General features: G+C 43.5%; 1 protein-coding gene across 1 annotated transcript in view; it reads left to right on the top strand.

Moving 5' to 3' along the window:
- NMUR2 (neuromedin U receptor 2) overlaps nucleotides 1–2,899 on the top strand; it is a 42,456-nt gene extending 39,557 nt beyond the window's left edge. Inside the window, exon 4 of the mRNA XM_083181742.1 lies at nucleotides 625–2,899. Coding sequence (XP_083037868.1) covers nucleotides 625–884 — 260 coding nt within the window. The 3' untranslated portion in view covers nucleotides 885–2,899. The remainder of the gene's footprint in view (nucleotides 1–624) is intronic.
- Nucleotides 2,900–26,387: the final 23,488 nt, after the last annotated feature.

The following is a 26,387-nucleotide window of genomic DNA, read 5'->3' on the forward strand; positions in this document are numbered from 1 at the left end:
CACTTCCCAGACCCTCAAATAAAAGTGTGGAGGAGACATTCCACAGCCACCACCTGCATTTAGTACAACAAGGATGTCTTGCTCATAAACAATCTTACATTTTGTGATATGCACAGTTTGTGGTGCTTACTCAGGTCTCGATGACCTTTTACATAACAGCACAAAACAATAATCCTTACTCAAAATACATACACCTTTCCCAAACCAAATACAGGGTATAGTACATGTAATTATGAGCTATTAGGAATAATAGAGATCCCACCACACTCTAACATTAATATTTACCCCAACCAACTATTTTAAAATACAACAACCAAAATTATTTAAATGAAAGGAGATATTTCTGCTTTTATTTCTAATGCTTTTTTTCATAATAATATTAAAATATTGCAATTTGTTTTACCGATGTGAAGAACAATGTTATATGTAAATCATCTTATTATGGCTTAAAGGATTTGATTTTTAAAAATGTTTGTGAACAAGGAAAGATACACACAATACTAAGTATAGACACCAACACAAAAACACCAATCCCTAGCTAATGTGCTTTACATTATATGAGTAATTTTACCTAAACAAAAAATTGATCTTTTTAATCTTGAATGTCCTTCTCTCATCTTTTAGGTGTGTTCTTCTATCTCAGCTCCGCTGTCAACCCTTTGATCTACAACCTTCTGTCTAGACGTTTTCGCTCTGCATTCAGAAATTTCCTTCCACCGCTATTCAAGCACTGGACACCAAAAATTCCAGTCCAGGTTCTGGTGCCTCAGAAAAGCACTTTGATGTTGGCACAACGAAACCGTAAAGACTCGGCCGAAGAAGGCAGTCCTTCCTTCCCCCACCGTACCTCTGTCTGCAGCTCCCACCTCTCCACCGTGTTGTGATTTGTCATGGTGAGGAACGAAAAGAGACCTTGGCCATGCGGCAGTCAACTGTGGAAGGAATTACTTTAGGAAACTGCAAACACCGGATCTTCCTCTAGTTAATTGCCGTTGCAATGATCAGAGCGATAGCTTAATCTAAGAACAATTTATTCATTTCAATCAAACTCAATTAAAAAATGTTGCTCTATTCATGCAAATCATGTTAAGTAACTTGTGTTTTTGATCTTTTAGCTCTGTTGCATATAGCAGTCCAGATGGAGTAAAACATGTACTTTAATATGGAATACTTTTATATGAGTTACACTATGCTTAATAATAACAAGACTAAAGTTAAGTGGCAACTAAAAGCCTAAATCAGAATAGTTCTCTTTGAAAGATTACTTTCAGCTATCAAGATCAGATATCCATCATATCAGGCACTTCAGCCAATGCATGAAGTATATTTACTCATTATTTGAAAATGATGTTCTGTGCACTGTACTGCTGGGAGGATTCATTAAGGCCTACTACATATATGTAGCTTTGAGGCAATCCACCTAATAAAGAATTATTCTGCATGTAACACATTTCAGGACGGTGGACACACAGGTCAGGACGGTGGACTGGTTTCTTTCTACTAGATGGAGACACATGAAGTTCAAGAGAACCTGATTTGGATAGCTTGCTCTTAAAAAGAACTACCACATCTGGTGATAACAGAAATAACAGGAATTTTGCCATCCGGGAGGTCATACTACATACAATAGAAAACATGGAACATGACTATGAAAATGAAAGACATACAGTATGCTACTGTTAATGCATTAGGTTTAATGCAGAGTATACATTGCATTCATAGGTGTGCGCAGCACATTTCAATAGGGGGTGCACATTTCATTAGGGGTGTCTTACACGCCCATTGGGTGTGTCTAACACCTCCAATCAGACTTGTCTACCATCAGCTATTCGCACTCACTACAATATAAAAAAATCTCTCAGCCACACCATAATCTTCTGCCTAGTTCAGTTTTAATCTTCGAATTACTCTGTGTAACAGTACATGCAAATAAAGTCATAAACAAATATTAATAACGCAGCTATGTAATGATATGACAATGGTCTAGTACAATTAACAATGCAAAACAAACAGACTTGAGTGATGCATACCTCCCAACATGACCCTCTCCAGGAGGGACACAATGCTCTGCTTCTGGACTTTTTTCTTAATGCATAATTACCTTCATCTGTGTTGAACAGGTTAATTGATAAGGAAGGTGCTTCAACACAGGTGCTGATAATCATACATTAAGAGGGAAGAGCAATGTGTCCCTCCTGGAGAGGGTTATGTTGGGAGGTATGGTGATGGGCGCTTGTTTTAATGGAATACCAGTTCTAAAAAGCAAAAGTATATAAGGGTAGGCACAGCATTAGGGGGTGCCTGTGCACCCCTAACACTCTATGTGCGCACACCTATGATTGCATTCCAGTTGGTAAATGATGGGACTTTACTCCTGCAACAAGAGAAGGGCTACAGCTTGCCAAACCATGCTGGACCATTACCGGTCATTAATGATAAATCAGAAGCTTCCAGTGAGGCCTTCAGAGTATATTAAATACAATGGGAACCTGAAGAAAATATGGTGAAAATTTAGGGTTACCACCTCATCCCTTTAATTCCGGACACATATTAATTACACAGGTTCTGTGGCTGGCTGACTACAAGACTCCACTTCAACTGTTTTTTTTTTTTTAATCAGCCACAGAACCTGTGTAATTAATATGTGTCTGGAATTAAAGGGATGAGGTGGTAACCCTATGAAAATTACTTTATTGACCCCTATGTAACAAACTGATCACCCGCAAAAGCGCTTATTATGGCTCGCTTATTATTTGTGCTGTAATACCTTTGTGCTCTGTATGATATTGTGTATTTATTGGTGTGCCCTTTGTAGTGAAGTACAGAAGTCATATTTACTATACGGGATGATTCTATGTTTTGTTGGAACATTATTAAATTAATAAACACCACTACATTATTAAATTAATAAACACCACTACTGTAAGTGTGGGGTCAGTACTCTTATATCCCAATCCTCTGCACTATAGGGATCCCTGAATAAAGTTGCTACCCCACAAAGGAGATCCTGATCTGGTATTGAAAATAAGCAGAGCTCTATGTCATTTTCAACTTCTGCTCAAGTCCCTGTACCAGTTTGACCAATCCCCCACCTTCTTTTCAAGACACTGTGCCAGTTCAACCAATCCTGACCTTCTTTGCAAGCAAATGTGCCAGTTCACTCAATTTCCTCCGACACTGTGCCAGATCAACCAATCTTCACTTTATGATTAAGTTACTACTGCAAAAATAATTTGTGTGAATTATGCCACTAGAAATCTGTGCCATAGAGTAGACATACTTTTCATATTAGTACGGATGTACCAGCTCTGGCTGAAAATCTTTTTTCCAGTGTGTGCAGTCTGTGTGGAACTCCGACCCTTCCACAGCTCTGCGACAGAGACAGGCTGATCAAGACCAGAGAAGACATCACAAACCTTCCCTGGAAACACCTGGGCATGCCTGAGCTTCTTCTGACACTCCCAGAAAATGGGCGGTTACCAACCCCAAACGGCGACTTCCTGTCAGCCAAACTGCAAATAAAAAAAATCACTGAATTTTGACACTGTTTGGCATTACGCATGTGTACTGCCATCCATAAACATGCACAGTCATCCGATCATTGATCACCTTGCACAACAGAAATCAGCTCTGAATAACCCCCAATATAACAGACGTTTTTTCTGTACCAATGGCTGTAAAGATTATACATGTTATCGCTAATTTATTTGCAGAATATGTAGCACAAAATTGCAGAGCTTGCAAGAAACTTAATTTAAACATTCATGCTATTTAGGAGAACATAATTACACTCCTAATGTAGCTTCTATATCAGTGATAAGAATACAGATGAGGATGCAAATACTTTTACCATCAGCATTTATTTAGGAGGTGATTCAGTAAACTGTAACATTGCAACTTAGGGATGGGGGCACCACCTCTGGAAAGTACATCGCTGGCTGAAACATCCTAAGGACACACCAGGCAGCTCAATAGGCTTGGTCTGTATATCACCATTATGTTGTCTCTCCGTATTTCCTCATTATGTTGTCTCTTCATATATGCCCATTTTGTTGTCTTTCCCTATGTCTCCATTATGTTGTACTGTATATCCCCATTATGTTCTCTCTCCGTATATCCCCATTATGTTGTCTCTCCGTACATCCCCATTATGTTCTCTCTCCGTATATCCCCATTATGTTGTCTCTCCGTATATCCCCATTATGTTGTCACTCCGTATATCCCCATTATGTTGTCTCTACATATATCCCCATTATAGTGTCTCTCCTTATATCCCCATTATGTTGTCTCTCCGTATATCCCCATTATGTTGTCTCTCCTTATATCCCCATTATGTTGTCTCTCGCTCCGTATATCCCCATTATGTTGTCTCTCCGTATTTCCTCATTATTTTGTCTCTTCATATATGCCCATTATGTTTTCTTTCCCTAGGTCTCCATTATGTTGTACTTTATATCCCCATTATGTTGTCTCTCCGTATATCCCCATTATGTTGTCTCTCCGTATATCCCCATTATGTTGTCTCTCCGTATATCCCCATTATGTTGTCTCTCCGTATATCCCCATTATGTTGTCTCTCTGTATATCCCCATTATGTTGTCTCTCTGTATATCCCCATTATGTTGTCTCTCCTTATCAGTGACGTGCGGTGAGATCAGTCACTGGTGAGGCTCTGTATTTTTTTAATTATTATTTTTATTATTACCAGTTATTTATATAGCGCACACATTTTCCGCAGCGCTGTACAGAGTATAGTTGGACATTCACATCAGTCGCTGCCACAGTGGAGCTTACAATCTATATTCCCTACCACATGTACATGCACACAGACATTCTAGAGTTATTTTTTTGTTGGAAGCAAATTAACCTACAGTACTAATATGTAAGCAATCAACTTATGCTTTTAAGTGATGCCCAAATAAACAGACATCAATTACAATAGTGCTCATGAAAGGTACACACTTTATGCTCCAAATCCTTACTCTGATAAAGTATTTATCCAAGAAAACCAACAGTTTGCATTACAATGTTGCCAGTCTGGAAAGTGAAGGATGACAGATAGTACAAACAAGTACAAAGGAAATCCCAAAATACCCACCAGTGAGGGAGAGAAGGAATACATACTGTATCTAAGCCGTACCTGGGCTCACAGAGTCCGGATCTCCCCCTGATGCATCCTTCCTCGGCCCCCGCAGAAGCAGCAGTTACTGAAGATCAGGAGTGCACCCGGCAACCTCATGCTGCGCTCCCCCTGAGCTGCTGGCACACAGGACGGGGAACGCTACTGTACGGGCCCCTGCTCTGTATGCAGACTGTGATGTGCTGCCCTGCACTCCCGCTCCCACCACCGGAGATGCCGCTACTCTCACCGCCGCCAATGCCTGCCACCACAGATGCCACTGCCGCGCCCGCTCCTCACTCCAACCGCCGCCGATGCCCGACATTTTGCAGGTCATACAGTACCTTCTGGGGTGGGGGCAGGGCCGGCAACAGAAATCTTGGGGCCCTCTACAATGATATTTCTGGGGCCCCCACCTAATCCCAAATCTACACAACCCTCTTCTGCATAAGCCTCATTTAACCTTTTCGCTGCTCCAGATCCTGTTTTCAGGTGCGGACTTCTCTCGTTCTCAGTCCTGCTGGCCTGGCTGCTGCTTTCTGCTGGCTCCTGGCTGCTGTGCATCTGCGGCCCCAGGCTGTGCACACACATAGGGCCTTATTCAGATCTGATCGCATTACAAATTTGGGTACTTGTTTCCTAGCACGGCCACAATCTTATGGATCGTGTACCTTTAAGTTAAGGTACACGATCCACACGATGGACCCGATTTCCTTTGAAATCAGGTCCATTTGGCCGGCTAAGACACAATATCGGGGGCATCGCGTCGGTCGGGACCATTAACATTGGTCCCGACGCGACCGACGCGATGCCCCCGATTTTTCCATAGGCTTCAATGTTAAAAAATATTTTAACATTGAAATCGTGTCGGGAAAGGTAAAATATCGGGGGCATCGCGTCGGTCGGGACCATTAACATTGGTCCCGACGCGATGCCCCCGATTTTTCCATAGGCTTCAATGTTAAAATATTTTTTAACATTGAAATCGTGAGTAAATGTGAAAAATGTGAAATGGGCCAATATGACCCATTTCACATTATAGATGTCCCCGTCGTCACCCCACGCAGCGGTGCGTGTCCTCCGACCTTTTCATTCCCCTACTATCCATGTCGGCGTGGAGTTGAGAATAGAATAGTGTGGCGAGCGCAGCGAGCCACCGAGCCCGAAGCGTGGCGAGGGGACGCGTATAACTTCACAGGTATACACGTCCGCTCGCCACGCTTCGGGCTCGGTGGCTCGCTGCGCTCGCCACACTATTCTATTCTCAACTCCATGCCGACGTGGATAGTAGGGGAATGAAAAGGTCGGAGGACGCGCACCGCCGACCCTCGCGGGCTCGCTGCGCTCGCCGCGCTTCGGGTTGGCGTCTATCGTGGGGTGGGGTTTACGACGTTAAATTTGGGGGGGTTGGGAATATTTTACATTGAATCCAATGTAAAATCGGGTCCCAGGGACCCGATTTAAATTTCATTCAATCAAAAAATCGGGGCGGTCGCGTCGATCGCATCGCATGCGACCAAATCGCATGCGATGCGATCGACCCGATTTTTCCGACACGACCACCCCGATGTAAATCGGTGTGGCCGTGCTAGGAAACAAGTACCCAAATTTGTTCTCAAAATGGGCACAACCATGTGCACTGCAGGTGGGGCAGATGTAACATGTGTAGAGAGCGTTACATTTGGGTGGGGTGTGTTTAAACTGAAATCTAAATTGCAGTGTAAAAATAATGCAGCCAGTATTTACCCTGCACAGAAATAAAATAACTCACACAAATCTAACTTTCTCTATACATGTTACATCTGCCCCACCTGCAGTGCACATGGTTTTGCCCATTTTGAGAACAAATTTGTGCTGCGATCAAATCTGAATAGGGGCCATAGAGTAGACGGCTCTGAGCGTCGAGCGGCAGGGCACACACACACACAGTAGACTGCAGCAAACAGTGAGTCGGTCAGACTCAGCCACTCACAGATGGTGCACAGTAGTTGGCCGAGCCGCGAGGATCACTGACAGGCCAGCTAGTACAGTTGGCCGCTGTGCCAGGGCATGGAAGCTCTGGGGCCCTTCAGATTGCTGGGGCCCGTCACACTTGTCCCCCTTGACCCCCCCTGTCGCCGGCCCTGGGTGTCTGATTAGGAGTTCCCCTCGGCTGAACCAGCTACTGCAGGCTCTGGTCACAGTAGAAAGGGCCGGCACTGAGCGCAGATACAGGCTGTCAGTGTATGACAGCCTGTACCCGCTGTCCTATCACATCTGTCTCAGTGACATCCCTGTCACTGAGGCAGATGTGTAATTGCCGCTTCCCCGTTGATTTCTAACGGGCTTTTCTGACTCTTACTGTGCCCGTCCTAAGCTCCGCCCCTCGCTGCTGACAATATTCAATTATCAGCAGGAGGCACCGCTCTCACTGCCTCCCAGCTTCCTCACAGTGCCCCACCACATAAATGATTTAAAAAAAAATATACAAATAGGATATTTCTTGCACAGTATACGTGTTTTAAATATGTTTGTATTTTTTTTTTATCATTTATGACAGGTGAGGCACTGCCTCCCCTGCCTCCCCTGACTGCACGTCCCTGCTCCTTATATCCCCATTATGTTGTCTCTCTGTATATCCCCATTATGTTGTCACTCCTTATATCCCCATTATGTTGTCTCTCTGTATATCCCCATTATGTTGTCACTCCATATATCCCCATTATAGTGTCTCTCCTTATATCCCCATTATGTTGTCTCTCGCTCCGTATATCCCCATTATGTTGTCTTTCCCTATGTCTCCATTATGTTGTCTCTCCGTATTTCCTCATTATGTTGTCTCTCCGTATTTCCCCATTATGGTGTCTCTTCGTATTTCCCCATTATGTTGTCTCTCTGTATATCCCCATTATGTTGTCTCTCCTTATATCCCCATTATGTTGTCTGTCCGTATATATCCTCATTACAGTATGTTGTCTCTCCGTATATCCCCACTAAGTTGACTGTCCGTATATATCCTCATTATGTTGTCTCTCCGTATGTCCCCATTATGTTGTCTCTTTGAATTTTCCCCATTATGTTGTCTCTCCATATTCCCCCATTATGTTATCACTCTGTATTTCCCCATTATGTTATCTCTCCGTACATCCCCATTATGTTGTCTCTCCGTATTCCCCCATTATGTTATCACTCCGTATTTCCCCATTATGTTATCTCTCCGTACATCCCCATTATGTTGTCTCTCCATATTCCCCCATTATGTTATCACTCCGTATTTTCCCATTATGTTATCACTCCGTATTTCCCCATTATGTTATCTCTCCGTACATCCCCATTATGTTGTCTCTCCTTACATCCCCATTATGTTGTCTCTCCGTATTCCCCCATTATGTTATCACTCCGTATTTCCCCATTATGTTTTTTCTTCATATTTCCCCATTATGTTGTCTCTCCGTATATCCCATTATGTTGTCTCTCTGTATATCCCCATTATGTTGTCTCTCCATATATCCCCATTATGCTGTTTAACTGCAAACCAAAATTCTGTGTCTGGATCGATGCAATTCCCGCATTATAAGTGGGTATTTGTTTGAAGAGGAGTATTTAAAATGCAAAAAAAGTCCATTGTAATTAAAACCAGTTAACTTGGCATGCTGGCATTTGCATTGCTCCGCGGTCCGCCGAGAAAGTATTTTGAAATGTTGGCAACTGTGCAACTAATAAGGTCATAATCCCATCTGTTCCCCACTACAGATTCTTCTAATCCTTTACAGTACATATCTGCAGTGATAACGCTATATTATATTGGCAGTGCTGGTGCCTTTATGCTGTACAGTAAACATCATGATAATTCTCCATCTTAATGTTAATATTATTGCTGCCTCTAACTAAATAACTTGCATGTGGTTTGTATCATATGCCAGTCAGATAAAACCAAATTCTAATAGAAATTGTGCCAACTTTAATGTTGTACAAATGTACAGTCACAGCTACCTGTCACAGAAGGCCAAAGATGGCGACCCAATTGCCCCCACCCTTATCCCCCACCAAGAACAAAAAAATGTTAATGTGTAGTATAAAAAATGTATTTGGGAAAATATGTTAATCAACATTTGAGTAGCATCTAAACACCTTATTTCAGTGGTTCTTAATTCCACTCCTGAAGAACCTCTAACAGGTCCATACAGTATGTGAGGGTTTGGTGTGCGAAAACAGATGGGATATTTTTTATTGAGGACTGAAGTGGGGAACCACTGCTTTAATGTATTTGAGGTTCATAACTTACATGGTACATGAAATTTATTTTAATTAAGTGACCAGGGATAAACAATCTGTACTCATATCATCTGGAGATGAGTGTATTAAACATGTGGGAGAAAGTCACCTAGGGGCCATATGTATCAATCTTCAAAAGTGATAAAATGGAAAGTGATAACCAACCAGCTAATCACTCCTACACTGTACCTGTCCTTTTTCAAACCCAGTCTGTGACATGGTAGGTAGGAGCTGATTGGCTGGTTGTTTATCACTCTCCATTTTATCACTTTTGAAGCTTGATACATCTGGCCCTAGTACCCTATTCCCTCACTCGCATAACTATAGTGGGTGCAGGGGATGCAATTGCTATGGAGCCCAGGACTTGGGGGGGCGGGCCCCAGCAGGCTATCCCCTGCACCCCATGGTCTTTTTTATTCTTTTCATTTAAAAAAAAAATTAAATATTGCAGCGCAGGCAGTGGTGGCCGTCCTTGGAGCCCAGCGCAGGAGAGCAGTAAAGCCCGGGACAGTTGCACCAGACAAGACTCATGGAGCGGAGCAGGGGACTGCGGTGCTGGGAAGCACAGAAGAGCAAGGGAGCCCAGCACCAGTGAAAGGAGCTGGTGAGTTCAATTGTAGACCTGCCGCCACTGCCAGAGGAAAACCAGTTGAACACTTTCAAACCCTTGCTCCTCCTCTCCTCGACTTCCCCCTCCCCCTCCTCCCCCCTCTCCTCCCCCTCCTCTCCCCTCCTCTTTCCCCTCCTCTCCCCTCCTCTTTCCCCTCCTCTCCCCCCTCTCCTCTCCTCTCCCCCTCTCTTCTCCTCTCCCCCTCTCTCCTCCTCTCCTCTTCCCCCTCCCTCATTCCATTCCCTTATCTCCTTCCCCCTCCCCTCTTTCCCCCCTCCCTTCTCCTCTTACCCCTTCCCCTCTTTCCACACCCCTCCCCTCCCATGTCTCCTTTCTCCCCTCCCCCCATGCCTGTAATCCCCCTCTCCCCTCTACTCTCCCCTCTTCCCTCTCCCCTCTTACTTCATTCTTCCCATCCTCCCTTCCCTCCTCCCTCACTTTCTGACCCCCCACATTTTTAATCTCTCTCTTCCCACCACCCCATCTTTTTTCTCTTTTTTTTGTTTGCTCACCATTCCTTTTTCTCTCTTCTCCTTTTCCCCCTCCCATGTTCTCTCTCCTCCACCCCCTGCTCTCTTCCCCCTCAACCCTCTCTCACTCCCCCTCCCCCCCATCTCACATCTCTATCTCTCTCTCTCTGCCTCTTCTAGTCTATCACTCTTTTGCTATGGGGCCCACAAAGTTGTAGGTACACCTCTATATTCCCTATATGTGATTGATACCCCTTTTACACCGCTGAGGTTTACACAGGACTTCTTCACAGGTCCTTTCCAGGGTGGAACACGGCAGGACCTGGGTATTGTGCAGAGTAAACGGTTATGACGGGTCGTCCGACCCAGCTCCCATTTACAGCAATGGGGATGCCTAACCTTCGGACTGCTGCATCAGCATGCAGTCAGTATGGAGGTTGGGTGGGGGCGCACACAGCCTCTGCTACTGTACTGTGCAGACATCAGCGGAGCCGGGGGGGGTAAATGGATACCTGTGTGCTGCATCCATCGCGGACGGGTGCTAGGGGCTTGGAACCGTGTTAAAATACTGGGCCGGATCCGAGATTTTGGTGTAAAAGGCTTATAAGTTACTGAGGATACAGTAGGTCTTCTCATGTGCATATTTAGACTGGTCAACCATGTGCAATTTTCTCTCCCCCTTTCCCCCTCTTCTCTATCCGACACTGCAAGTAAGTAGTGATGCAATTGGAGGGTGATAAAGTACCATCCAATCAGTTCTTAACTGCCATGTTACAGGCTGTGGGGTAAATTTTATAGGCTCCATATTTTTTCCTACTGGAGAAATTCACACGCATTTGAAGGTGCTAGCTTCTCCCACAACTTGGTAATACACTGTAGTCTGCGAATTTGTGAGCACAGGGAAATTGGGTTCCGCACCGGATCTCTCCCCCAGGGCTGGCTTGACAAACGAGTTACAGAAAAGCAATAAGAGGTATAACAATGTTTTGATACCCAGCTGTGTGTGTCACCAAACTGGTAGTGAGTATCAAGCTGGTGGTGCTCCCTAGAGTTATGTTTAACTGATAAGAGACAAAAAGAAGATTCTTTGTTAGGGGCACTCAATAGATATAATGATGTTTTATAATATATCTTTTAATTCTTCATTTAAAAATAATCACAACACTCAACAACAAACGTATACATATACATGTATATCCACCTTCGTGCTAATTGCTTGCAGTGAAATCATTTGTAATCACTAAGCAGCTGTGTACAGGAACCAATATATAAGCCTGTTCATCACTTTTAGGGAAGAGGGGGGCCATAGACTGCACACCCTGTAATTAGAGGTGCTACCTTGCTAAGATTTTTAGATATACAGTATGCAAGACAGAGGGGGTTTGCAGGTGCACTATGCACTCATTACTGCTAACATGTATTCCTTTTATAATTAATTTATGAGGTTGTTAGCATACATTTGGCCAAATATATCTATCTGCTCACCACGTTAAGGTCTCCTCATTAGAGCAGGTCCCTAGCACTATGGGGTTCATGCCTGGGGTGCAGGGCACCCCCAAACCAGTCCAGCAAAACCACCCCAGGGCATCGCATAAATAAAATATAGCTGTGAAGTGTAGTAGACAGTGGTGTAGCTACGTGCCACGGTGCCCGGAGCAAGGGCATGTTTCCCCCCCCACCCCCCCAATTTGTTTATATGCAAAGTTTTTAAATGGTAACCCCTATTATTAGTGTACCTTATTATGAAAATGGAAATCAAGTATGCTATGCGTCTGTGATGTGGCAGGTCTTTTATTACTATATCAATGAGCTGTACATACTGGGTAAGGAGAAACAAATCAAATCATATGTCATGATTGAAGAAAATAAAAACAAAAATTGGTGCAACACACTCAAGAGTCAATGTCCATAAGTTTCTATAAGTAAGGGGAATGGCAGCCGGTGCACGCTGGAGCGTGAAGGGGAAGGTGAACCAGCTGGGATATGTTGCAGGGGGCTGGAGTCCCGACCCTCCTGCAGTGCAATTCCCGGTGCAAGTACCTGCTGGTTAGTGGCGGGACCCGCTGGTCTGAGGTTATGTGCCAAGTGGTGCGGCAACTCGGTCCCACGCCAGTTGTATCCATTGCCCGGCTTTCGTTCTGCGCGGCCGCCAGCCGGGAACTGCGTGTGCCGCAGCCCGCAGGTTCGCCGGTTCGATCCCAAACAGTGCTCTACGTCAGTCGATGACGCGGCCTGGGAGGTGCTATCGCGAGATTACACCCCCAGGTGCGCCCGGCCTGACGGAGCTCCTTGTGCTCGACTGCGCTTTGCAGAGGAAACTGGGGACAAGCAAGGCAGGGGAGCCGGCGGCAGAGTGCACTGCTCCGGCGCCAGGTGAAATCTCTGCGCCCGGAGCAAGTGCTCCACCGGCTCCGCCCTAGCTACGCCTCTGGTAGTAGGGTGTAAAGTGTCATAGAATGTAGGGTATGTGTAAGCAACTAATAGTGATAAATGGTGTAAAAAAAAAGAATTAAAAACTATTGTCTAAAACTGTGGAACTATGAGTCCGAGCAAGCCTCCCCCGCATGCTGGGACTTGGAGAATCACATGCGGGTTAATAAAGGGACGCTGGCACTTGTAGTTCCACAGTAATAGAAATAGTAAAAAAAAAACACTGACACACAGTAAAAATAAAACTTTATTACATCCAAAGCCCTCACATACTGATACTTACCTTTCTTGAGCCTGTAGGCAGCCCTGGTTCCGGTGATGCTGGTGATCCTGGGTCCAGAGGTCCAGTGATCCTGGGTCCAGGGTCCGGCGATCTGGGATCCAGGGTCCGCTGATCTGGGGTCCAGGGTCCGTAGCAATCCTTAGGGGGACCTGTGGAAGTAAATCCTACTGTGGCGGGTTGTGGCGGGCGGCGATAGAAGCCCATAGATTTCCCTCTTATGTAGCAGTGCACACCCACGCTTCTAGGTGCCATGTTCACAATCTCTTTTTACAATATCTCCATATATGGAACTAGACACGCCCTGTGGGTGGAGCATGACACGCCCCCTCAATGGGGGGCACTTTGCGCAATTCTATTACCAACTATAATCTCCCTGAAACTAGTTTTCAAAAGTAGGCAAATATGGGAAATGGGATCCATTTAAAGTTGAGTGATTACAAATGGTTTTTCCCCTCCTAACACGGCTGGGATAGGGTTAACCGATCATTGGGCTGCAAGAAGCTGCATCCCTGGGATTAGGCCTGATTGGCCCCTTAGTAAATGTTCTACAAATAGCAAATAAGCTACTTTAGTTAGGTTTAAAGTTGGAATCCCTGTAAGAAACCTGAGTTTTTCCCTGACACTGTACATACTATTCAGAAAAGAGACCTAGGATTACAAACTCAGTGAAGTGCTATTAGTAATACAGCGTGGTGGTAAAGAGAAATGGGGGCATACAGTACGTGAGCTGCTAATCAGATCAAAGAGTCCGTGCAATAACGGCTGAAGTGCTCCTTCTGATACTAGCCTGATCTGTAACTCCAGCACACTTGGCTGCTTCTCCAGCTTCAATGCTGCGGATGATTAGATTGTATATCAGGGGACCAGATTGTTGCCATTGGAAACCTTGTAATTAGAATTTCAAGGTCTGGATTTACTTTCCTAAAGAAGGTAGGCAATTATTACCTTTCATACGCAACAGACCATTTAGTGATTAAAAAAACCCTCGAGGGAAAGAAAAATAGTAATCAACAAAATATATGATACTTTTTTTTTTTTGCTCTGACCAGTTATCTAAGATAACATTTTGACAAAGAAGGGGGTTAATAATATAATTCCCAATGAGTGTTACTGCAGAGATGAATTCACAGAGCATCTATTATCTCATGCCAATCCCCAGGGCATGCTCTCAGCACCAATAATATACAGTAATTAAGACACTGCATGGGGACTGACTAAAGGGGCATACACACTGGGAGATTTTGCCTAACTATCTGAGCAATGGTAGATAGCTCAGCAAGATCGGTCAGCATACAGCAATGTCTTCTCCGGGACACGCTTCACTATCGCTATGGCCCCTACACACAGAGCGATGTAGGGGCATTTTCTAAGTGATCTAGTCAGATCGCTTAGAAAATGTCCCGTGTGTAGCCCCTGTTACATTCATCACTTCAATAACTGTATATATTATACCTGTTACCTTATACTGCACAGGACTATGGTTTACTTTCTACAGATGTTATCAATCTTGTTCATGTACAAGCAGTATGTTATAGCTATATATATATATATATATATATATATATATATATATATATATAGATACGTATCTATATATATATATAGATATAGATATGTATATAGATATATACATACATACATACATACACATATACAGTTGTGCTCATAAGTTTACATATCCTAGCAGCATTTGTGATTTCCTGGCCATTTGTCAGAGAATATGAATGATAACTCACAAACTTTTCTTTCACTCATGGTTAGTGGTTGGGTGAAGCCATTTAGGGGGAAATTTACTAAGAATACGAATACAAAAAATTGTATTCGTATTCTTGCTACGAATAAATACGACTGCATAGTCGTATGCAAAGTGGTGTTCTGGAGGGGAATTTACAAAGCGGTCAAATACAACTGCTTTGTAACCCTCCGATATATACGGCCGCTTATATGAATTCCTACAGGCAGTCTGCATGGATCAGTCAGATCCGTGCAGGCTGCAGAGTGTAAAAAAAAAAATAGAAAAAAAATCAATAAATAAAAAACCGGCATGGGGTCCCCCCCACAGCCGTAACCAGCACCAGGCTGAAAGAGCCGGGGCTGGTAATAAAAAATCAGGAAACCCGACAAATAGGGGGAAATTTACTTAAGGAAATTTGTAAAAAATAGGTGTATTTGTATCCAGAAATACACTTATTTGTGACATTTACTATCCCTAAATTAAGGCGATTCGTTTTCGTATTGATAGTACATCAATACGAATACGAATTGCCGTATTTTCGGAATAGTAAATGTCAAAAATAAGTGTATTTCTGGATACAAATACACCTATTTTTTACAAATTTCCTTTAGTAAATTTCCCCCATAGGGTCTGACTGATCCGTGCAGGCTTCTGCCAAATAGGACAGGAAAATAAAGTGTATTTTCCTGCCGTATATTCGTGGCAGTTTTACACTAATTAGCGGCCGTATTATCAATACGGCCGCTTAGTAAATCAGGAACCACCATTCTTTTGAATGGTGATTCCTGTTGTATTCTATCAATGGTGTGTTCATTCATATTTGTAAATACAAATACGAATGTCCCATCAATATGAATACTAAAATTCGTATTTTTGGCATAGTAAATGCCAAATATATGTATACGCCAAAAAAAATTGTATTTTCGTATGAAAATACGATTTTTTTTCCACAAATTTTGGTTAGTAAATTTCCCCCTTATTGTCAAACAACTGTGTTTACTCTTTTTAAATCATAATGACACTATAAACTACCCAAATGACCCTGATCAAAAGTTTACATGCCCCAGTTAATACTGTGTATTGCCCCTTTAAAATCAATGACAGCTTTAAGTCTTTTGTCGTACAGATGGGGCAGGACTCATCCTTGCAGGGGATGGCGATGGCGATGCCAGCCGCCATCCCCCGCCAGCCTCCATCTGTACAGCGAGAAGGGGACGCGCGCACACGAGATGCGAGCGCGTCCCCTTCCGATCGATTCCCCCGGATGACCGCCGGCTTGTCGGCGGTCACCCGGGGTCCCCGCCGCCTCCCCGCACCCCCCCCCCCCAACCCTGTCCATCTCCCTGAAGCGGAGACGGACAGGGTTCCCGTCGCTCCGCCGACGGAAACTGAGACGCGCGTGCGCGTGAGACGCACGCGCTTCTCAGTCAGATGGTGAGCCGGGCTGCTGGTGGATCGCCAGCGGTGAAGTTCTGGCGATTCGCCAGCAAAGAAGAGCCCGGCCTTATCTGTAGTTGTGGATGAGGCTCTTTATTTTCTCAGATGGTAAAGCTGCCCAAAAAGCCTCCAGTTCCTGTAAATTCTTGGGCTGTCTTGCGAGAACTACACGTTTGAGATCTCCCCAGAGTGGCTCAATGATATTGAGTTCAGGAGACTGAGATGGCCACTCCAGAACATTCACTTTATTCTGCTGAAGCCAATGACAGGTCGACTTGGTCTTGTGTTTTGGATCATTGTCATGTTGGAACGTCCAAGTACATCCCATGCGCAGCTTCCGGGCTGATGAGTGCATATTTTCCTCCAGTATTTTGTGATAACATGCTGCATTCATCTTGCCATCAATTTTGACCAAGTTTCCAGTGCCTTTGTAGCTCACACATCCCCAAAACATCAGCGATCAACCTCTGTGGTTCACAGTAGGAATGGTGTACCTTTCATCATAGGCCTTGTTGACTCCTCTTCAAATGTAACATTTATGGTTGTGGCCAAAAATGTTTAATTTTGGTCTCATCACTCCAAGTAACTTTGTTCCAGAAGTTTTGAGGCTTGTCTCTGTGCTGTTTGGAGTATTGTAAGCGGGATGCTTTGTGGCATTTGCCTAGTAATGCCTTTCTTCTGTCGACTTGACCATGCAGCCCATTTTTCTTCAAATGCCTCCTTTTTGTGCATCTTGAAACAACCTGTCTTCAGCTGATTTTATTTGTGGATTTTTCTTTGCATCCCGAACAATTTTCCTGGCAGGTGTGGCTGAAATTTTTGTTCGTCTACCGGACCGTGATTTGGTTTTCACAGAATCCCTAATTTTCCACTTCTTAATTAAAGTTTTAACACTATACACTTTCCACGCAGATCCTTTGACAATTCTTTTGCTTTCCCCATGACTCAGAATTCAGACACATCAGTGCAGCACTGGATAGAAGATGCAAGGGTCTTTCAGGAGACCAGAAACTAACTGACCTTTTATACACACACACTGATTACAAGCAAACAAATCACAGGTGAGGATGGTTACCTTTAGTAGCCATTCAAACAAATTTGTGTCAACTTGTTTGCATGTTATCATGCCAAAATCTCCAGGGTATGTACACTTTTGATCAGGGTCATTTGGGTAGTTTCTGTTGTCATTATAATTTAAAGTAAACACAGTTGTTTGACAATAAATGGCTTCATCCAACCACTAACCATGAGTGAAATTTTTTTTTGTGAGTTATCATTTATATTATCTGACAAATGGTCAGAAAATCACAAATTCTGCTAGGGTATGTAAACTTATGAGCACAACTGTATATTTTACACACACACACACACACACACATATATATATATATATATGTATATATATATATATATATAAACACACAGGAAAATACCTAAACCGCGCCCAAAGTAAAACAAGTAGCAGCAACTCTAATGGACCCCTGTTAGCCGAGTCCAAATAGGCAAATAGAAATACAGAAATAGTTTAGAGTGCGCTAGAGAAAACTCAACAATTTAAAATTGAACATTTAATATGTAGTCTTCACAAAGACTTCAATCATTTAAAACACAGCAGGTCTGTTATTGGTACAGATGATGGTGCAGGGCCTGCACCATCATCTGTACCAATAACAGACCTGCTGTGTTTTAAATGACTGAAGTCTTTGTGAAGACTACATATTAAATGTTCAATTCTGAATTGTTGAGTTTTCTCTAGCGCACTCTAAATTATTTCTGTATATATATATATATATATATATATATTTATGGGGAACAGACTCTTGTTTCGCGCTACTAATTTCGTGATAACTGTGTTTGGGCTGCCGGACTCACACGGGCCCCTGTTGGATGGGGACAAGGAGAATGTGGATAGCAGTTGTGAGTTGGCGACCCTTAGTGAGACCTTTAGTAATTGGATCTGTATAGCCTTTAGACAGATTTCAAAACAAATGAAAGTAAAGTCCAAAATTCGTACAAATTTATTAAAATGTCTCTTGTTCCACACAACAGTGGTGGTTTTTTCAGACCATAAAAAGTTCAGTAGTATAATCCATAACAGCAACATCTCCAAAAGGACAGTGATAACTCCATTTCCGATCAATATATGACTGTGTACTGGCTGCACCTTCCCTCGAGTATATATTGATCCACGGTGGCCTCTGAATGAGAGTGTCCACCAGATAAGTTAATCGGACGAGTCCGAATCAACATACCGAGTGTATATACAACTGACCCTATACCAAACTATCCCCATAAGGTGAACAGAGTTTGGACGGATTAGCGGGGACAATACCCTAGAACCCTTAAACCCTAAGCTATTCAATCATATATATATATATATATATACGGACTTAATAAATTCTCTGTACCGATTGAAATATTGAGAAATCAAGCCCTAAAGCTAAAACGCACCTCTGAATCTTAAAGGACTTAGTGTTCAACACCTTGTCGGAGTTACCCTTATCAAGAAAACTGTGGAAATTGTTTCTATGCCATTTGCGAACCCCTGATGAAGTCCCGTGTAGGGACGAAACGCGTTTGGATCGTCTATTTTGCTGTTATGAATTATACTACTGAACTTTTTATGGTCTAAAAAAAACCACCACTGTTGTGTGGAACAAGAGACATTTTAATAAATTTGTACGAATTTTGGACTTTACTTTCATTTGTTTTGAAATCTGTCTAAAGGCTATACAGATCCAATTACTAAAGGTCTCACTAAGGGGCGCCAACTTACAACTGCTATCCATATATATATTTATGTATGTTATTTCTAGAAGGTGATTTGATCCCTCTTTTCTCCCTAAAAACCAAAATCAATAAATGAGGTATAATTTTAAAGATTAAGTTCACACACTGAGAGGCACGTTACATATTATGGCACAAAAGAGTAATGGAAAATAAACAGGACAATTCATTTACTTAAACAATAGTGTATTGGCCAATACCAACTCCTGACTTATTAGCACCCTCAATAAGAATATTAGAATCGTTGTGCCAAAAAAGAAAAACAACAACCAGCAGTGAGAATTTCACATCTTATTAACTTCATTCAAATATAAAATCAAGATTTAAATCAGGGAATTACATTGATACAATGACTCGTTATCATCAGTAATTATAGCCTTTAGAAGCAAAACATCCTTTATGCAATTGCATTAACTCTCAATGAAAAAAAAAATCTTATGCATGTGTGTTTTCCAGAGAAGGGAAAAGTAGAGGCACTGCTGTCCTCAAATAAGTCTCATGGATTAGCTACACTAATGGACTGTGAATGGTCTGTCATTCTATCCCTCCCACTGATGTTCCCTGTCGGTGCTAATTTTCTCCACAGCAGTACTGTCTTCAGGACCAGAGACAGGCACATTAATGGAGGTTAGTAATTTACACGATGTAAAACACTGCAGAAACTCTGCTCAGATGCTCCCATCTTGAGGGAACAGATAATATCATTGTATCTACTTAAATATATGTGTTCAATGTGCATAGAGAGTCCAATGAAACTTTTCCTAGTTAAAAAGTAAGTGTTTAACAGAGAAGTTATAAAATAGAACAGCATTTAAGCCAAGACAAGGATATAATGTATAAATTAATTAAACATGATACCGCCAAATCATACAACCTTTTTTGACGACTTGTCACATTCTGAGACGCGCCAAGAGGAAGAAGACAGTAGGGACAAAAGAAGCTACCAACGACACCAATTGGCAAGGAAAGGCTAACTCCTTGGCCTGTGTTTATTCCTATAGTGTTGCTCCAGGACTACAGACTGCACCTTTAGTTGCCTTCTGCCCTTATCCCACAATTGTCCGGATTGTGGGATATTAAACAGGTAATTGCAATGAAATATTTCAAAAATAGAAACAAGTTTGTAATTAAATAATTGAAATTAAGGTGTTAATTTAAATCTCTCCCCTCTCTCCTGGCTCTCCCCCCCTCCCCCCACCCCGCGGCCCAATCTGTGAGTATTAAAAATTTAGGTCGTCATCCCATCAATAGCGATGGGAGGATCATTTGCTGCTAGGCGTAATAAGTACCAAGATGTGTTCTGTAAGCTTTGGTGGATTTGTTGTCTCATGTCCGCTGAAATTTTAGCAATATAGCTTTTCCATATTTAAAGAATGCGTTAATTTTGTGTTCCCTGTCCAGGCTGACTTCAATCCAGTCCATCCTGAACAAGTGAAACAATTTGTATTTAAATAAAGAGAACGTTGGAGGTGATTGAGAAATCCACTCATGAAGGATGGTCTTCCGGGCAGCTGCACTAATTGCCAGTAGGAGACGTCTGCCTCCTTTAGATGTGTTGTCCGGATTTGAGTAGAAATAATTCCAGATCAAAGAGTTGAAACTTTTGGTCTTCTGCCAAGGCATGACAATGGGGTTTTCATCCCATGGGCCAAAAACTTTCTCCACCTGTGCCTTACATCATCATCACCTGTGCCTCACATCATCATCATCAGAATCATCCTCGTCAACTTCCTCCTCAGCAACAGCTACATAAATATCCTCATCCTGGTGTACTTATACAGTGACATCCTCAGTGTCAATATCAGCAACTGACCTGGATATACTCCTCCCAGCACTTGCAGAGGGTGTACAAATGGTGGAAGGAGCCTCCTCTTTCTGTACAATGTTTGGAAGGTCAGACCTAGAAATAAAAATTGTTGACACACTTGTGCTGTCCTTGGGTATTTGCGGTATCTCTCTCGAATGCACAGTTATTTCCTGTGCTTTTTCCAGCTTAATATTTTAAGGGCTTCCATCTGCATGAGAAGCTGAAACCCTAATCATGAACATAGGCCAAGACTTTAGCCTTTCCTTGCCACGTCCTGTCGCGAATGGCGTAATGGCAATTTTATCAGTCAACAGACAATGAACAAAAAAAATTGGGGGTTATTAATTTTAGCTTCTTGGATTTTACATGCTCTCTATGACATTGGGCATCAGCCTTAGCAGATTACAGTAATGGAATTGCATTTTCAATGTCAAGGCTAGTGGCAGCAGCTTCAGCACTAGGATGTGGGGATCTTAAATTTTTTTTCCCTCCAAATCTTTATCCTCCATTTCACACTCAGAAAGTGGCAGCACAAAATGATTTGGCAAACCGTGACAGCACCAATTATAAAGCAGACAGTGACAGCACCCAATTATAGAGCAAGCAGTGACAGCACCCAATAATAGAGCAGACAGTAACAGGACCCAATTTTAGAGCAGACAGTGGCAGCACCCAATTATAGGGCAGACAGTGGCTGCACCCAGTTATAAGGCACACAGGCCCTTATTCAGATCTGATCGTAGTACAAATTTGTTCTCTAAATGGGCAAAACCATGTGCACAGCAGGTGGGGCAGATGTAACATGTGCAGAGAGAGTTAAATTGGGGTGGGGTGTGTTGAAACTGAAATCTAAATTGCAGAGTAAAAATAATGAAACCAGTATTTACCCTGCACAGACACAAAATAACTCACCCAAATCTAACTCTCTATGTCTATACATGTTACATCTGCCCCACCTGCAGTGCACATGGTTTTGCCCATTTTGAGAACAAATTTGTACTGCGATTAGATCTGAATAAGGGCCACAGTGACAGCACTCAGATTTAGGGCAGACAGTGGCAGCACCTAATTATAGGGCAAACAATGGCATCACCTAATTATAGGGCAGAATGTGGCATCACCTAATTCTAGGGCAGAATGTGGCAGCACCAAGTTATAGTGCAGACAGTGGTAGCACCAAGTTATAGGTCAGACAGTGGCAGCACCCAGTTATAGGTTAGACAGTGGCAGTACCCAGTTATAAGGCAGACAGTGTCAGCACCCAATTTTAGGACAGAAAGTGGCAGCACCCAGTTATAGGTCTTACAGTGACAGCACCTAAGTATAGGGCAGACAGTGGCAGAACCTAATTATAGGGCAGAATGTGGCAGCGCCCAGTTATAGGGCAGAGAGTGGCAGCACCCAGTTTTAGGGCAGACAGTGGCAGCACCCAGTTTTAGGGGAGAAATGTATTTATAGTAAACAAAAAACAAAAGTGTAGAGCCCTGCGCCACGTACAGAACTACACCATCTATCCCAAGGCGACTCCAGATAAAGTTGTCTGTAAAGGTGATTCAGTGATTCAGCACCATCAACTGGGAGGCCCGAGGAAATACAGGTGGCAGCTGTAAGGTACCCTTAACACAAAGGGGGACATTTACCAAAATGGATTCGTAGAAAAAAGGTGTACTCGTAGGGAGAAATACACCTTTTTTTTTACGAATTTGTATTTTTGGGATTTACAATCCCAAAAATACAACAATTCGTAGTCCTAAAGATGGAACATTCGTATTTGTATTTACAAATACGAATGTCCTACACCATCGATAGGATACGACAGAAATCACCATTCAAAAGAATGGTGATTCCTGATGTACTATGCAGCCGTACTGACAATATGGCTGCTAAGTGGTGTGAAACACCCACGCAAATACGACAGGAAAATAGAACACCATTTTCCTGTTCTATTTGCTTTAAGCCTGCACGGATCAGTCAGATCCGTGCAGGCTTCAGTGTAAAAAAATAGAAAAATTAAATAAATTTAAAAAAAAAAACGGCGTGGGGTCCCCCCCACAGCCGAAACCAGCACCAGGCTGAAGGAGCCGGGGCCGGTAATTAAAAATCAGGGAACCCGACAAATAGGGGTTCCCCGATTTTTAACAACCAGCCCCAGGCTCCAGGTCCGGGGCTGGTTCCCAAAATACGGGGGACAAAATGACTAGGGGTCCCCCGTATTTCAAGAACAGTAAAAAACAATAGATTAGTCTTTTTTTTACACCATAATCAGCCCGATGCCCACCGCCCAGGGGCATCGGGGACAGTACCAGGCTTCAGCCTGGTCAGGTAAGTCCTGGAGGGGGGGGGACCCCTTCATTGGGGGGGGTCCCCACTCCCCCAGGGCCCCTGGCCAGGCTGACCGGTCAGGGGGTTAATGTTTTGGCCGGGGGGACTTGTATAAAAAGTCTCCCCCCCGGCTGTGACATTACCCTGCTGGCTGGTTGTGCCTGGGACTGGTTCTTGAAATACGGGGGACCCCTAGTCATTTTGTCCCCCGTATTTTGGGAACCAGCCCCGGACCTGGAGCCTGGGGCTGGTTGTTAAAAATCGGGGAACCCCTATTTGTCGGGTTCCCTGATTTTTAATTACCGGATACAGGCTCCGTCAGCCTGGTGCTGGTTTCGGCTGTGGGGGGGACCCCACGCCGTTTTTTTTATTTATTTAATTTTTCTATTTTTTTTTACACTCCGTGCAGACTGCCAGAAACATTCGTATTAGCGGCCGTATATATGTGCCGCTAATACGAATTGTTACACCATCGGAGGGTTACAAAGCAGTCGTATCTGACTGCTTTGTAATTTCCCCTCCGGAACACGACTTTGCATACGACTTAAACAGTCGTATGCAACCGTAGGGGAAATACCAATACGAAAAACTAGGTTTTTCATATTGGTAAATTTCCTACAAAGTGTCTGGCCAGACCTATCACCTGGACAGTATTAACTTGCTTCACATCAATAACTGTTAACAAACCAATTACTAACTTCATAAGAGACTGCGTATTAACCAGCCATTTCAATTGAATTAACAAATACCCTAATCCGATAGTTATTTCTTTCAAGAGAAGTGTATATCCAAACTAACACTACCAGCTTTTTAACAAATAATTTTTTGCATGCTATACATAGTCACAACCGGTTGTTCAAAGTTTTTTTTAATTTTAATATGAGTATTCATTTTTATGTATGTTTTTGATATATGTCTTTATGGAGAGCAAATAAATTGCTATTACTGCTTATCCCCTATATTGCGCAGTTCTATATTTCTTTATATTTATTTATAGTTTCTTATATATTGCAGCAGATTCTGTTGCATTTTACAATTGTAGACAGTGATAAAACAAACTGGGTAACAGAGAGACTTGGAGGTAAGAGATTGCTGCAAGCTTGCACTCTATAGGGACATAGGACGGAAATACAAGGACAGGCACCAGTAATAGCATAGCAGTCCCACCAAGTTGCAAATCCAGATGAAAAGCTATATGATGCTTAAGTACTGCAATTTTTCTATGAATTGCGCACTCGCTGCTGTTGATATGGACCTCTTGTTTATGTTAAACAAAATGTATTGCAACGACTGTTTGTGAACAAATATTTATTTATTGACACTTAAATAGTGCATACACTCTAAATGGTGTGGGGTTGATTGGGGATGGGTAGGTCTCCCTGTTGTAGTTTTGTCACAGGGACCTCCAAAACTGCAGATCTCACTTTCACAAACGAGCCGAAACGCGTTGGACATTGGACATTAGGACACCAGTCCTGCACCCACTCACCACCACACAAGTCTCCTCCAGGAGGAGTTGAGCGCACACCGCGACGGGACCCGCGACACCCCGGGTGACGCCGCCAAGCCGAACCCGGAAGTGCCACGAGGAACTGAAGCAACGGTGTGGACCCACTGCCGGCTATCGCGTGGAAGTGAGGACGCCGGCGAACACCGAAGGAGAAGACGCGGACCCCATCCCCTGCAGGAAGCAAGCCCAGGTAACGGGTAAGTGCACGGTGCACCACCGGAGGGTTAGGGACGCCAGCCCCCGGTACCACCATACACTTACCTTGACCTCCAAGACTTTCCTTTCCCTGCAAGAGACTTCCGCTGACACCAGAGGTCTGCAAGTGCCCATCCAAACCCCGATTTGCCTCTTGCAAGTTCCCAACAACCAAACCCCCCCCACCCCCCTTTTTTCTAAACATCAGCACCAACAACAGACTCCGTGCATTGCCAAACCACGGGAGTCTGCTGAAAAATTGACTTAACGCCGCAGCCAGGCTGAATAACCCCAAACCAATCCGCAGAAGACACGAAAGTGAGATCTGCAGTTTTGGAGGTCCCTGTGACAAAACTACAACAGGGAGACCTACCCGTCCCCAATCAACCCCACACCATTTAGAGTGTATGCACTATTTAAGTGTCAATAAATAAATATTTGTTCACAAACAGTCGTTGCAATACATTTTGTTTAACATAAACAAGAGGTCCATATCAACAGCAGCGAGTGCGCAATTCATAGAAAAATTGCAGTACCTACCCCAGGCGAAATAACCCAGAATTTGCTGCACCGCAAAACACAGTACAAATAGTGGAGCGCAATACCAACCCCCCAGAACCACAGATATGATGCTTAAGTGCCTCAGAGGGTTATGCATGTGGAACTTTATATGATAGGCTTGCCTGAAGAGGTAAGTTATCAGGGAACGCTTGAAAGTTTGGAGGCTAGTGGAGAGTCTTATTGTGCATGGAAGGGCATTTCTTAGAGTGGAAGCAGCCCGATGAAAGTCCTGTAATAGTAAATCGGAGCTGCAAAAGAAAGACGCAGATCTTTTGCAGAGCGGACTGGTAGAGTTGGGAGATATTTTGAGATAAGTAAAGAGATATATGCTGGTGCAGTATGGTTAACAGCTTTATATGTGAGTAGAAGCATTTTGTATTGAATATGGTAAAATACAGACAACCAATGGAGGGACTGGCAGAGTGGATCAGCAAATGATTAGCATCTTGCTAGGAAGATCAGCCTAGCAGCAGCATTTAAAATGGATTGCAGTGGCGAGAGTCTGTTCTTGGGAAGACCAGTTAGTAGACTATTGCAATAATCAATGGGGGATATAATGAGTGCATGGATAAGAGATTTAGTAGTGTCTTGTGTTGTGAGGGACAAAGGGCAGTTCAGAGTCGAGGATAACCCCTAGGCTACTAGCTTGTGGGGTAGGGTAGATTGTCGAGTTGGGGGAAAGAGAGTCACTATGGCCTGGGGAGAGGCAGTGAGGCCTGGGGCTGGATTTGGGCATCCCCTGGGCTGAGTTCCACGCCGCTGCCCCCTATAGTCAATCATACCTCCTCCCTGTGGTGGGGGGGGGGGGGCACCGCCACAGCATAGAGGGCTCCTGCTGGTGGACAGAGGCTGGGGCCTGCGGGCCTG

Source organism: Crinia signifera, chromosome 4 (genome assembly GCF_055691185.1).
Source record: "Crinia signifera chromosome 4, ASM5569118v1, whole genome shotgun sequence".
Taxonomy (NCBI): domain Eukaryota; kingdom Metazoa; phylum Chordata; class Amphibia; order Anura; family Myobatrachidae; genus Crinia; species Crinia signifera.